The sequence below is a fragment of the Pseudopipra pipra genome, chromosome 3, assembly GCF_036250125.1.
Source record: "Pseudopipra pipra isolate bDixPip1 chromosome 3, bDixPip1.hap1, whole genome shotgun sequence".
NCBI lineage: Eukaryota > Metazoa > Chordata > Aves > Passeriformes > Pipridae > Pseudopipra > Pseudopipra pipra.
In genome coordinates, this window is record NC_087551.1 from 28540899 (window position 1) to 28555945 (window position 15047).

The 15047-nt window shown below is 39.1% G+C and overlaps 1 protein-coding gene across 1 annotated transcript in view; it reads right to left on the reverse strand.

Moving 5' to 3' along the window:
- PLB1 (phospholipase B1) overlaps nucleotides 1-15047 on the reverse strand; it is an 81200-nt gene that overhangs the window by 40859 nt on the left and 25294 nt on the right. Inside the window, exons 16-26 of the mRNA XM_064648432.1 lie at nucleotides 14328-14408; nucleotides 12842-12908; nucleotides 12058-12116; nucleotides 10903-10976; nucleotides 9405-9448; nucleotides 8466-8574; nucleotides 7501-7552; nucleotides 5505-5585; nucleotides 3910-3975; nucleotides 3084-3184; nucleotides 346-427 (exon numbers count right to left, since the gene is read on the reverse strand). Of these exons, the coding sequence (XP_064504502.1) occupies nucleotides 346-427; nucleotides 3084-3184; nucleotides 3910-3975; nucleotides 5505-5585; nucleotides 7501-7552; nucleotides 8466-8574; nucleotides 9405-9448; nucleotides 10903-10976; nucleotides 12058-12116; nucleotides 12842-12908; nucleotides 14328-14408 (816 nt within the window). The remainder of the gene's footprint in view (nucleotides 1-345; nucleotides 428-3083; nucleotides 3185-3909; nucleotides 3976-5504; nucleotides 5586-7500; nucleotides 7553-8465; nucleotides 8575-9404; nucleotides 9449-10902; nucleotides 10977-12057; nucleotides 12117-12841; nucleotides 12909-14327; nucleotides 14409-15047) is intronic.

A 15047-nucleotide genomic window follows, 5' to 3' on the forward strand; every position in this document is an offset into this window, starting at 1 on the left:
CGTGTCTGAAAGCTTGTTCCTGAGTTAACATGTTGTTTGACTTCATCTGATCTCCAATAACAGAAATGATAAAAAAACTGCTCACTGTCTGTCATACTCTACTTTCTATGGCTCTGTAAAGGCTTTCTATGGCTTTCTTTTCATCTGTTTTGTTGGTTTAGGGTAATAGAGTTGCAAAGATTTTGAGCCTACTCCTATTTCCCGCTCGTTTTTTTTAATCACAACTACAAATATATCATTAAAATGAGAGGCAACTGTCCTCCACTTCCAAATATTAGCCTATCTGTGGTCCCTTGATCAATGGGAGGATGACACTGAACTTGTAACAAATGCCATGTGCCTTACCTGATACCTTCTGTTAAAGTAGATCAACATCTTTAAATCATTGGAGTTGTCCTCAGGGGTTATGACACAAGGGCACAGGATCCTGCGGGATAAGAGCATGGTGCTGAGATCTGCTCTTCTTTTTTCCCCCCCTCTTCCCAAGCTGACAAGCTACAGGATTAAAAGCTCTGAGAGGGATTTCTCTGAAAGGCCACTCAATGAGAATATTAGATCTCATTAGAGTTACTGCACAGTCTCAGTTCTTGAGCAGAAACACATTTATTAGGGATAAATTAATGAAGATAAAGAGAGGAAAAGTCTCCAAAGCAAAAACTGTACTGGGTACCCACGGCAAGGTTTCAGCATGAGGAGTGACCTCTGTGAGGAGAGGCCAGCACTGACTGCTGGACACAGCTTCAACAAACCAACCACAGGGCATGGCTGAGCCTCTCAGCCAGGATGGTGGTGCCTCTGTGAAAACCTACTTAAGAAACAGCAGAAAACACCAGAGAGGGAGAGGAGGAGAGAACAGCAGGGGTGAGGAGGAGGTGCTCCATGGCAGAGCAGGCACTCCTGGAAGGAACCACAACCAGCGGACACACACCTCTGAAGGACTCATTTCAGAGCACAGGACAAGAGTGAGCAGGAAGGAGATCCAAACCCCAAGCCCCTGTGCTACCCATGCCTCACTGAAGGGACTGGGGGTACCCTATGGCAGTAACAAGGGTGGAGGGAGAAGTGCTTGTAACAAAGCTGAACCTGAGAAAGAGGGAGGATAGGAGCTTTAACTGCCTAACTCGTTTGTTTATTTCCCAATACCTGAATTGCTAAATAAACACTTATAATCATGGACAATAACTACAATTAAGTTCTCCAAATCAAGTCTGTTTTGCCTCTGATGATACTTGGTAAGTGGCTTACTTGTCTTTAGTGTAACTCATGAATTTTCTAGCTCACAATCCTTGGGGTGAGGGGCTGTACTGAGTACTTGGCTGGCATCTGGGGCGAACCCACCACAAAAACTGTTCACAGGTGTACCTGCGCAACATGGTTTGCTTCAGCAGAACTATGCAAGCATCCTTCAAGATTGAATTCTCACGAATCCATTCTAATCAACTGAGAGAGTCAGAGATAACAGGACGTTTCATGGGGAGTCATCGAGACTGATGCTGGAATCTCCATCCTTACAGAGCTATTCTAACCTGAACAATTTTAAGATTCTACGAATTCGTATTGGCCACCTTTATCCCTCCCTGAAATTTTTAACTTTCCAGCACATGAATATTTTTCTTGCTCTTCCTGGGCATGCCGCATTACTACTTGAGAAATTCAATCAAGAAAAAGGACTCCTTTAAAAAATCCTGACATATGACCACAGTAAAGCATCCCTGAGAGAGCTCTTAGAGAAACATCTTCTATAGAGATGCGGTTGATACATGTAAAGCATACACAGATCCCTACTACCTCCAAACTTGTCTTAATGGAGAGCAACTAACAAAAGATTTAACTTCCATAGTACATCCATATGAAAGGCAATACAAATCTAAATTGTGTTTTCAGAAGTTTCAGTAACATAAGCAAGGCAAAATTATCAGAGACATACATAGCTTCTTTTTAGGCTATTTGCTATTCTCAGAGAAAAAGAAACAAGCTTTCAAGATCAAAAGCCTCCTTCAGGTCCTTCTTCAACTTGATAGAATGGCATTTATCATCCCACACAGGGTCTGCTTATTACCCTGTAAATTCAGCTTGCTGCCAGACAAACAAATGTTAAATTCAGCATGGCACCTGAAATGATGGGGAAAGGTTACAATTATCATGAGATAATCTAATATTAAAGGCTCCACTAACTACCCTTGTCCAATGATTAGGGCCTTCAGATACTTGTGTGCTCTAGCCAGGAGCTTTTGCTAAAAAGCAAAACTACAAATGGTTATCAGGATCACCAGCAGTTTGAGTTTCAAAACTGATTTTCCACTGACAGCCACGAGAGAGCCCTTAAATCAGAGCAAGAGGGTTGCATACATGTTCCTCCTGTAAAACCACCTTCAATGGCTGTCTACATTCACAGGATGAAGTTATTCTCTCTGTCTGTCCAGAAAAGCAGAGATTTGCTTTTCTGAAACCAAGCAAGTCCTGCCAGAACAAGTCTGTGGGAACATGCAGGACCCTACCTGAGTGACCTAAAGTCCACTGAGGGTGCAGACCTGCCACTTCAGTGGTGGACTCACACTGACCTGGGAGGACTGCTGAGCCATAATGCAACAGGTGGCATGATTAAGCATCCCTGACATCTACTTGAGAGACTGATTAGCAATAAAACTAATAATCAGCAATGAGATTACAGAGATTGAAAACTACAGAAGCAAGAGGGAGAGTTTAAAGACTGCAGAAAGGTAAATCTGCAAATAAAACAAGAAAACCTTGTGTCTTAGTGTCTTCTCTATCTTTGCCAAAGAGTGCACAGTTGAGCTCTTTCTGCTCTGGCTTGAACTCACTTGCAGGGTAAGTGGTGAGTCATTAAAATGGCACCTCCACTAAAAGTGGTAACAGCAGGGCTCAGACACAGAGACAGCGTCAGGCAGACAGGTATTTCTAAATGCTGTGTTGAAATAAAAATGTAGGTACATGCACATGCACAGAGTGGTTGGTGGTCTGAAATACTAGAACCTTTTCTCTTTAAGAAAAAAGTTTCCCAAGAAGACCTTGCAGCCTTCTGTGAGCAAAAATGAGAGCTGCAACATAAATAGCCTTCAAACCTCATAAGCCGCTTGGGGCAGCTATTGTTTGTCCATGCATGCAGCTCCCGGAGGCTTGCAATGGGCAGTATCGTCACCAGGTTCACATATGCCCGTGGAACCTGCCAAGAGAATAAGCAAACTCAGAGCAAACTCCTGGAGCACAGAGTGCTGCCTCTGCTCCTGCACAGCCACAGCAAACCTTGGGCAGCAGCCTGCTGATTCAAGCAGCTTGCATTATTTATAACAGAGGTGTCCAAAAGTACTTTCTCAATAATTAATCCCCTACACATGCAATACTAAATTACAGCCTCTGCCTGCACTACCTAGTTCTATTTTAAATGTTGATGGCTGGTCACTTGAAAATGATGGCTTCAAAAAGGGCCAAACAAGTTGTTGTAGGTCTCAGCATGACTCAGACACCTGCAAATTCTTCAGGTACTCTCATCATTCTTACCCTTATGTGGAATATCAAAATCTCTCTCTTAATGACCACAAAAACATATTTATTTGCAGTTTAATGAACAAGCAAAGCATTTTCTAGTCAATGAATAATATGTTTGTTCAACTTTTTTACAACACTTTTTTTTACAATACTTTTTACATTACTTATCCACAGCACATCAGCTAGAACCAAATACTTCTCCAGCCTTTGTAAATATTTTTGGTAAAATACTTCTCTAGCCTTTTTTGCCTTTCATGAAGATTTTCCTGCAAGCAAGCACTTCTGCATACAGCAGTGCTCTGCAGATGAAACCAACAAAACAAATTCTTAATCAATAATCAGTGACTGCTTTGGAAACAGAACACAACCCCTGCTCCCACATACTAGAAAAGTTTGATTTACCTCTTCGTGAAGTAAGTCCAAAGCTATTTGTATATTATAGGTGTAGTTTTCAGGAGAATGGTGAGCCTGTTAAAGCAAGAGGGTTGAATTTTATTACCAGTTTACAGAGATAGGCACAACAGTGACTAGCTAGAGTCTCTCACAGCAGTGTTGATGTTTCTAACTCTTGGGTCAACAGAGTCATAGGCAAAACTGTCCTGCCTCTGCTTTTCTTCCTTCCCATCACAGCTCTCTCACTTGGAAGAAAAGATCTAGCAGTCACTGGATACCAGTGAGGGTGAAAATTCAGGGGATATTATCAGATATCACAGCATCCTCAATCCCCAGGCTTGCTTGGGCTGGTCTTTAAAGCATGGCTAACAACTCACTAATAGGGACCACATTTTGGAGAGAACACTTTATGTAAAAGTAAGTTTGCTTCTGCTATATGGAATATAAGAACATGTTTCCCGTATGCTCCCTGCCTCCCACAAAAAGCAACTGGCAAAACTTAGGTGTTTATCTGAGAATGAAATGACTTCAAATACTTTTATTGCCAAAATTTCCTTGTTCCATTTTATTGGTTTAAGCCCTCTGATTTTATTGTCTCAGGTAATCCAACATTTATTTTTTCATTTGAGGAACTATTCAACAGTCAAATAAACTTTCTTATGAGAAGCACTTGTCTGATTGTCAGCCTTATTTCTCTCTCATTTAATTTCAAGGAGAAGTTCCTTACGAGCCCCACTTGCCAACTCTACGGAACTAGACAGCTCAGATCTCATTCATTTCCTAAACCACAGCTCACCAAGAGCACTGTGGTTGGTGCTATTTGTACTTGTGCAACATAAAGGTCAGTGTGATCTTTGGATGGAGACATTATCTCTTTCCATCCACCCCAGTTATGTGCAACTACCATTTTGTGCTTGGGTCAGGAGCAGAAGGTAGGAATGTTTAATTTTCTCCCTCCTTGTTTTGCAACCATCTTACTGTGCTGCTTTGCTGCTTTTCCTGATTTGAAATTAATCATGCAAAATGAAAAGTATGTGCTCAACTGCTTATAAGTAGGTAACCTTCATCCCTAAGTGAGGAGTCTGCCACAGCCTTTCACCTCCTCTGTAATCACACATATCAAAGGGTAGATACAGTATGTATATTATATACATCTACAATATATACTATATTATATATAATTACATTAGCATGAGCTGTGGTTAGAACCTTTCCCATAGTACTGAAAATGGTAAGAGAGCATCGAGTAAGACTTAGGAGTGTGACTGTGCACAAGGCAGAGAGGAGCAAAAACTCTTAACCTTTTATCCACAGGAAGTAAAGTGGCTATGTAACAAAAAGCTAACCTTAGTTAACAGCAAAACAAAGTAGCAACAATTATGTAATTTACAGGCGTTCTAAAGATATCGCTAACTTTATCAAAACATTGGGTTGGACAATCTGAAGGTCTCAGTACAATTACATTCCAGAGCTGAATTACATTCCAGAGCTGCACAATAAAGACCTAAATTATTTTGGTCTCACCCACTGAGTTCCTCCCTCTCACCCCTGCAATGCATAAAAATTCTATGCCTAGTTCATGCTGTAGGCAGCAGGGAACTTACTGGATCCTCGCACAATCTGCATAGGTCATTTCCTCCTATGAAAAGTGTTATGAGCTTCCAGTCAGTCTGAAAATTTATTCTCTGCACACAGAAGGAGATGGAATGAAAGTTATTAATTAAAAAAAAGAAAAGAAGGAAGAGGCAGGCAACACGCTAAATACAATTTCCCCATTTCTCAGGGTACCTGGCTATCATCCTCTAAGCATCCAGAACAAAAAGAAGTTGGTAGTCATGACTGAAGATGTACAAAGTACTATGACCTAAACCAGGTTTACAATATCAGTGGCATCATGTAAAATTATTTGCTTCAGAAAACTGTTGCTCAAAATCTGTCTATATGCTTTTCTTAGTAATATCTTGTGTATACAGAGTGACTCTTCCTGCAGTTCTAGAAATATATCTTCACTGCAAAAATTATGGTATGTGGTTTACTGTGTCATAAATAATGCAGCTATCCTGCTGGAAAACCCTGGAGGGCAATATATTTTAGTCTTGCTGTGAGACAAACTGCAAAGAATAGTGGGGCAATATTAACTCTAACAGTAATGGTAAAAAATTACAGCACTTTTTTCTTCTGGACAGATTTTGCAAAGGGATAGATAACTAAATCAAGGTAATTATTCTACTGTAAATAAACACCTTCTTAGCTTTGAGGAAAGGTTCAGATATGCTTAGTACCATGTAGTGGTGGTTGTGCTCAGTATCCTAATGCTTTAATTTCACTGCAAAACAGTAGTAAGAAAAGCAGCAATAGAACATCAGCCTCAAGTGGCTTAAAAACATCTTTCTTCAAACTCAGGAGGCAACATATCCCAGCTAGTAAACATGCTGTTCAGTAGTTTGGTGTCAAAACGTACTTATCCAAATTACAAGAGGGGAAAATTTTCCTCCTTTTAAAAAACAGGTGTTCTAAAAAGAGTGGAAAAAAAGGAACTCTTAAATCAAAGGTATATGACCTCTACCAGAAAGTTTATTAGTTAAATAAAAATGTTTCCTATTTAAATAAAAGGTATTTCTGTTGTATAACATTCTCAGGCTGATAAATATGACAGAATAGTGCTTAGAGGGCATGAATTGTTAGAATGAAAACTATCCAACCCTTCATTGTTAGTTGCTATTCCTTTTAATCTCTTTTCAGATACAGCCATCAGATCGAAATCTTGTTTACAAGAAAGTGAACCGAAAAGAAAGGTACTGCAAATATTTTTGCCAATATGTATGCACCAGAGTATTTACACTAGACATGCACACAGAGTTATCTTGAAGGTTTTTTGGCTGCTTTCCAAATGCACAATTGGAAAGCCAAACTATTATAATGTAACTTAGGTCAGTGATTGCATAGCACATTTGTCAAATTACAAATAGCAAACATTCAAACACGAGCTGAGGTGAAAAATATGCAAGCAATCCTCAGCTTAATGTGTGTTTTACAGACCATTAATCAAATAATTCCTAACAACAAACATGTAAGTCAAAAATCAGCTGATGACTAGATGAAAGAAGGGACTAAAATATTTTTAAAGAAAACAAGTCCCTTCCTCACTTCACATGTTCACTCCACATGATTTGCTACTTGAAAAGCTTGCCCTCAACATCCTAGCATATATCATTATTGCTGGTAAAACCATCTGCTTACAAGATAATTAATAGCAACACAGCAAAATCCTCACAGAGAAAAAGCTCTATCATCTGACAGTGTGACAAAGGTTGGGAGGGGAAGCAACAGCACTGAATTTATGGCCACTTCCAGTAACAATGATAAGAAGGTTACAATTATCTGTGTTTGATAGTAACTATCACATGCTGGTACAAATTCATTTAAGAGAAAGTTATAGCTTATTTTGTGCTGACTCACACTCCTTACTGGGAAGGATTACACTGCTGTACCTACAGCTTTAATGTTTGGCATTCACTCTTGGCATCTGCTGTTGGTCTGTTAGAAATCATGAAGCCATGTAACTTCATTATAGAGATATTAATGACATGTTAAACTCACAGTATCGTTCTTCATGCGGTCCACCAGTTTTCTAACCTGTTGAGGAACATCCCTAAAAATAAAAGTAAAATCACAAAAGTAAAATAATGAAAATAAAAAAGGAATCCTGCATAGACAGCAGGGCAAGGAGGAAAGCTGATGAATGGACAACCCTCATATAATGGCTAAAAACGCCTGAGAAAGTTGAATTCTCATTGATTGGAATATATGATACCCAAAATAGGCTATATTTTGAGATAGTGATGGAAAAAGAAAAAAAAAAAAAAAGATAAAATAATTAGCATCCAACAGGCACTCGACCACTTTGCAAATGCTGCACAGTTACACCTTTACAAGCTATACAGGAAATGCACTTTTCTCCTTCCCAGCATCAGACAGTACACATATCACTGAAACATCTGTGCATATATCAATGTTATTATAAGGCCTCAAGCCACTGAAATTTGTCTTATAAGAAGCGTTTCCAATGGAAAAAAATAGGATAAAAATTGCACTGAGGACTGAGCATAGTGATCTCTAGTTAATTCCTAGCTCTGCCAGACCAGGAATTAAACAATCCACAATTTTCTCTTAGTGTCTCTACACAAACTCTTGGTCCTGCTGACAAGAGCATTTGAATATACCTCCTATAAAATGGGGATATCTTTTCTCTGACTCATAACAGGACAGGGATGTGAAGCTTAATGATCAGTGCCTGTAAAGTGCTTTGGCTTTCTTGGTTGAAAATACTGGAGAAAGTATTGCTTTTGTTGCTAATTTATTTGACATAGATTAGAAACACCGCAAAGTGCTCATCACATTTCTTGGCCTTCATGCTAGAGCTGGGCTAAAGAAACCTCTTTGGGTTCGCCTATCTGACTTATTGTGCTCCTGCTAAAGTCCAGGATTTGGGCCTTTTTTAGTCACAAAAGAGTTTTACAGAAAAAAAATCAAATTTCTAGTAATTAAAAGAGTTTTCCTCTTACTCTGCACGAGCTCCTGCCACAGCTTGGTTGAGTGCAGCATTTTCTGAATTCTGCGTTCCAGTGCCAGTGGAATACCCTGTCAAGGATGGGTTGAACTCACGAAGAATATCTGCAGAAAAGACAGCACCCTGTAATGTTGCTTCCTGCAGCAGGTAGCAAATGAGGCTATAAAGATTAGACCTTAGCAAAAGACCATTAAAAAGCTTTAGGAGAAACCTTAAAAAAAACACCCAGACATCTTTAAGTATAACAAACATGGAGATTCATCACCATACAACTATTTCCCAGCCTTCAAGATCTCTGAATTTCATGAATTCAGATATCTGATCACCTAACACAATCATCTTGGCTAGCAATGCCATTTTGCCTGGTAAATGAGGCTGGGTAACCCTACACTCAAGCAGGAGATTCTCATGCCATCATGCTCTAACTGCAAATGGTTTGGAATCAAATCCCTTAGCCCAATCTCCCCAGATGTATTAACCCCAAAGACCCCAGATTCCCTTCTAGATCTTAGGTTACAAACCAGCCTTACAAACACCTCCAATCTAAAATGTCCTGACCTTTAAAAAGCATGTAAAATCTGATCTTGTAATGTGATTCTGCTCCTGCCTGAAACAACTTTCCCATACAGTCAAAATAGTTTCTTTAGGCTGTGCGCTAAGATTTTTGTTTCATTGACCCCAAACATATATTAGACAGAAGAATACTGAAGCAACCAAACCCTAGGAATTACAAAATACATAGTTAAGTCATGGACAGCATACTATAGTCTGGTTGTTATGCAACTTTTACTCAGCATTGGACATTAAACACAAAGGGATTGGTTGTGTCATGCTACAAATTGTAACTCTTTCCTGTGTCTCCTTTTATAATAGCAGATGTTTTAATAATAAACAGCTCCAGATATTTATCAAATTTATGGAGAAAGTCACTTACTTGCTAGTGTCGTGACCGTGCTTATGTTTTCATTTCCTCCAACACTGTTAAAAAGAACAGGAAAAAAGTGTTCCAAGGTAGGATGGACTCGGTAAGGCAGCGGGCTAGGTAAGAGATCGCCCCCTTTTGGGGGTTCTGCACATGTACACAGCACACTCTCGTGGTTGTGCTAAACCGAAGCAGACATCAGAGACACTGTCATCATCATATTAGCAGCCCTGTACACTAGCTGTCCTCTCAGCTCTTTCACGTATTTTGGCATATGTTCAAACCTAGCTGAAAGAAATTATTTATTTTTTTTTTAAACTGTTCTCTTTGCTGTTGTTGCACCTATTAAAATACTTATTACTTCTACTTTCAGTTAACAAAACTTATGTGCCCATAACAAAAAGTTCTGGCAGCATATATTTCAGAGTGATAAGTATAATCAATACCTTTGCCTCCCCTTGCCCTGTTTTGACTCAGCTGGAAGAATACTACTAGACTGGTAATATTCACCATTAGGTCTTTGTGCTCTTTGCTCTCCTTCATGCTGTAGAATAGAATATACTAGTACATATTTTTTCCCCAAAAATTTCAGTATATTACTATTAAAGATCAAAATATACAATGTTTGACTTAGAACACCTCTATAGTATCCATTTAATCTGAAATAGAATATTTTGAAGTGCACTAGAATAATCCCTGAAAGTGTTTAAGGCCGGGTTGGATGGGGTTCTGGGCAACCTGGTCTCATGAAAACTGTCCCTGTCCATGGCATGAGGGTTGGAACTAGATGGTCTTTAAGGTCACTGTTTAAACTTCTAGAGCTGCAGTGGTTTAGGTTGGTAAGAAATGATGAACAGAAAACAGCCTGATAGGTTTGGTGTTAAATCTTACAGTTGCAGAATAACAAATGAACGATTGCCTTTCTTCAGAGTGTCTTTTTGACACGTTTAACAACATGCTGCTTATGTAAAAGTCTTTGACTCATAAAAGTAAAAGTATTGACTCATAATTAAACTGTCCCGCATAATGTAAGCAATACTGGGAAAGAGTCAAGAAAATAAATATTGTGTACAAAGCAGCAGTAAAAAAAGATCCCATTTGGCTTTTTGTAGACCACTAATTTTAAATGAGACAAATGGGTGCTGTAGGCCACACTGGGCAAGAGCAGACAGGATATAGAAAGAGCAGGGACAGAAACACAGAATGAGCAAGTGCTGCAATGGCATTGGGGTCTGAAGTCCCCTTTGCAATAGCTACAATTCTGAGAGGAGAAAAAAACATCTTACCAAAGATCCCAGGTCTACTCCAGCCATGCTACATTGTACTCTAGATAGCCACTAGTTTGAATATTTTATTTATCATGACTAACAGCACAGCCCTGTGTCTCCACACAAAATGTGAAGTCAAATTCGTTCTCTGCAAGCCTCCATTTGGTACAAAAACCAACTATACAAATCAAACCATAAGAAAACGGATTTCCTCCCACTGTGGGGAAGTTCCTGTGACTCACCTCCAAGAAAGACCTCGGTACTGAACCAGGACATTCAGAACATCATGGGGTCTGGATCCTGCCCCATTAGCTGCCTGGAAGCAGAAGAGGAGTTCATCTTCAGAAAATAAACTTTGCTACAGTAACTAGTTCTCTCACTGATCGTAGTGAAAAGAATTAAAAAGCATATTAACCAAGCAAGCTACATCATCCTCCCAAAATAGAACAGATCCTTGTTTTCAAGATCAAGGGCTTAGGGTATTTTATTCACTCTATTTCAGTGAATTACTCTCTTCTATCAACTTTGTGATTAGATCGAGTGGGGAAAAATTGGTAGAGAATGTTCAAAATATTCATATAATTCTAAACTTACATAAGGAAGAAATAAGATAGCAATTGTTCTAAATGAATAATTTATTAAATGTTCCTCACAATAAAAAGTGGTACAGTGATTTCACGTCTTCCCTCTCCCAGTTTCCCCAAGAAAGAAGACTACACAGATTTAATGTGATAATTAGCACAGAACACATAAGAAACATGAATTATAATATGAGCAGAGAAGCAGTCATCACTAATTGGAGAATAACATCCAGTCTAGGGATATAAGGTTTACATAGTTCCAGGAATAATCTTAAAAAAAAAAATCTCAAGGTAAGTTACACTTGACACACCTGATGTTCTAATGCAATTTTAATCAAATATTTAGTTAGCATAAATTACTATGGCTTTATAGGCTTTGATATTATCACATAAATACTTATCAAATCATATAGATACACAGATATACACAAGTAGCTGCAGAACTTTTTCTTTCTGTTCATGCTGCTTACTAACAGGTTTCAAGGCCAATACCTTGGGAGCCGCCTAGAATCTATAAATGAGAGCAGTCGTTGTAAGTCCACTCTATCAGACTGGTTTTGCCACTGCACAATCTAGTCTTGCATCTCTTCCTTGTGTGGCACTCTTGTGGACTTTAACTGGGAACTGTGCACTCAGATTAGACTCGTAATCTGATTACCTATCAGCCAGCCAAGGCGGAGCATGGAAAAGATGATATGAAAAACGTGTTTGGCTCAATAGAGTGTAACAGAATGTATTCTGTTTCCTGTGTTAAAAATTCAGAAATGTTTTTTCATTACTAGTTTTATTGATGGTTATCCAGTGATCTTTACTTACTGTGAGTGAATCTCCCACTGCAGCAATCACCTGGATATCTGCCGGTTTCAAATTATGAACTAACAAATAAAAAATAAAGGGTGTAAGGGAAAAAGGAAAGAAAGAAAACTGCAAATTGTGATGGTTATAAGAAGTTTTCCTCAGGATAAGCATAATAAAGCATTGTAAAGACAGCATTTTTAACATTAATGTCAGCATTAACTCGGAATCACAGACACTGATAGGCACCAAACCAGAAATGATTCTTGGTATCACATCTGGGCCATAGCTACGGTGACAAAGGAGACAGAAAGGTTTCAGTCTTGCATCTGTTGTTACTTAGATTCCTTTTAGCTGGCAAAAATTGCTGAAAAGCAGGTGCAGCTCTGGTGCCAGCACAGAACGGATATCTGGGGACAATTACAGATTCTCAGGTAAGACAAAACTGACTCAAGGACAGAACTCCATGTGGCTTTTTCCATCTCAGAGTGCACTAACAAGAGCCCCTACAGTTTTACCACTCTGCAAATGAAGTACTTGACTGCCTCCTGTCTTTTCCACCGTCACTTCTTTGTTTGTACATGGAAAGTGTAGTTGCATAAGCTCTCACAATCCTTGAGGGAGAACTTGCATCTCGCTATACAATTACTGACATTGTTCCGAAAAGGATCTTAAAAGTCACAGTCAACAGAGACCACTATTCCAAAGAAAAGAATTCCTCTCCTGACTGGACAGGAACCCAGTTCCTGTTGTCCCTCTATCATAAAGTGAAGTAGCCCTATGATAAAAATGCATAGGACTTTACCTGAAACCGGAATCGTATCAGAGGGTTCCCAGTCAGTACAGGGAATATTTGTTCCATAACTTCTCTCCTGCAAAGACAGACAGGGCAAGATTTCACATCAGTCTCACTATACTCCGGCCGTGATAAACCATTTATGTGTCAGACCATCAAATTAATGAAATTCCCACGTACTTTGTATCCAACTACCCAGCTCATCCTGTCCTCAGTCTGTGCTTTTTGAAGGCAGACACAAGCTCAGCCTGCTCAGAACTTGTACGGCCTTACTAACACGGCACAGCCAGTTGTTTCAAATTCTGTGCCATGCTGTGCTGAGCTATGCAACATTTTGTGTGCCCATACTCTGAACATCTTGTTGCAAGAAAGTGTTTGAATATCCCAGCACAAAACTGTACCTTTGCCAGCAGGTCATGAGCCTGCCTTCTCTGTATGCAGCCCTGTATGTGTGGCCAGGGATTTGCCTCCTGGCTCTTGGGTTGAGCCTACTGAGAGAAACACTCCCAAGGTCTACTGTTAGTGAAGGCTGACGATCAGTATACCAGAGGAAACCATCAAATAAGACCCAAAGATACATTTTTGCTCCAAATTTCTCGGCAGAACTCCTTACATAGGCTAACTTGCCTAAGGAAAAGATACTTGTGTGTCTTGTCCCATTGTTCTGGTTTGGGCTTTTAATTTTTTATTAACTACCCCTAACCAAATAATCACAAACACAACAGTGTTGCTTCTTGCCTCCTTAACGCCTCCCACACTACAGCTACTTTCAAAAATCAGAGTGGTAGATACCGCTGCCCTGTGGAGAGGTCCATACACCCCAAGCAAGTAACAAAACAGATGGCATTATGTTAAAATAAAAGGAAATGTTTATTACAATTCCAATGATGAACAGGCCATTTTGAGTGCAGATATGGTCTAGACACTGTGTTCTGAGGCATTAAAATGAACATTATCTGTAGCTGCTTGGGAACATCAAGTTCTGCTCAGAATCAGAGTACTACTACTTAAAAAATACAATCGTGGCTGTTTTTCTCCACACATCTAATCTGAAACTACCTCAGGGAAAAAAAAAAAGAAAAATCCATTAGTCTTCAGTTTTACTATAGTGTAAATGAGACTAAATCAGACCCACACACTGGTCAGATCTGATCTAGTTTTCTCCATGGTAGGACTAAACAGCTCCATTTCCACTATCTTCTTATCCCAGGGAAAATAACATTATTATGCAGATGTTTAACATAGGTTCTTAACAGTGAAGGCAAAACTTACTTACTTTAGGGTGGCTGAACACATCTACTTTATAAAACCCACCAAGGAGAAAATGTGCTATTAAGCATCTGACTATTTAGTAAAGCATGGGAACAAAGAGCTGGAACTTTGTATTTAGTTTTCCCAGGTAGCACTGTTTATTTAGGCTATAACACACTCTCACCCACCTGCCCCATTCCCTGGAATACACTCAGTCCATCAGATGCAAACAGTCCTACTGTACCTGAGATGTTTCTTTGGTGTTTGATGTCTTCAGGGAAGATGAATAGTTACTATTTCTATATGTAAACAAATACGGATTTTCCTGCAGAGTGAAGAGAGTATGTTTACCAACACTAGCGGAAACAGAGTCAGCTGATGTTAAAGCATTCTGGCTACATTTTCAAAGAGAAAAAAATAATCTTTACAGTATTAATTTTTGAATGAACATTGCATTAGTGAAGTAAACCAGGTTAGACCTGAAAGTTAAGCCCTGGTCGGAAGCCTTGCCCTAGGTATGCTCTAGGCACAGCACCACCTCTTGCCTTAAACCTAATATCAAATAAAACACATAATTCAATTTCCTTGATGTTTTAATTGCTGTTTAGAAGCTTTTGGATGCCAGTAATATTTTATCATTATCCAATTATTAAAGTCAGAGCTTAAATGCAAAAACATTCAAGAACCTCTTCTTTGAACCTGACATGCTCAGATCCTGAAGATATTACTGGATTATTGACAGCTCCAGGAACTAAAATAGGTAAACCTGGCAGCAGAGTCAAATCACAGAAAATCTAGCTTATACAAAATACATGGATTCAATTTTATTGGTGACATATGTTTTAATACTGATAATGCATCTCATACATGCAATTATTAAATTCAGATTAGCTAGGTATATTTTGAATTTAAAAAGCTGACACAGATGATTTAACTGGTTTTTTTTCAAAAGTTCTTGTTTTCA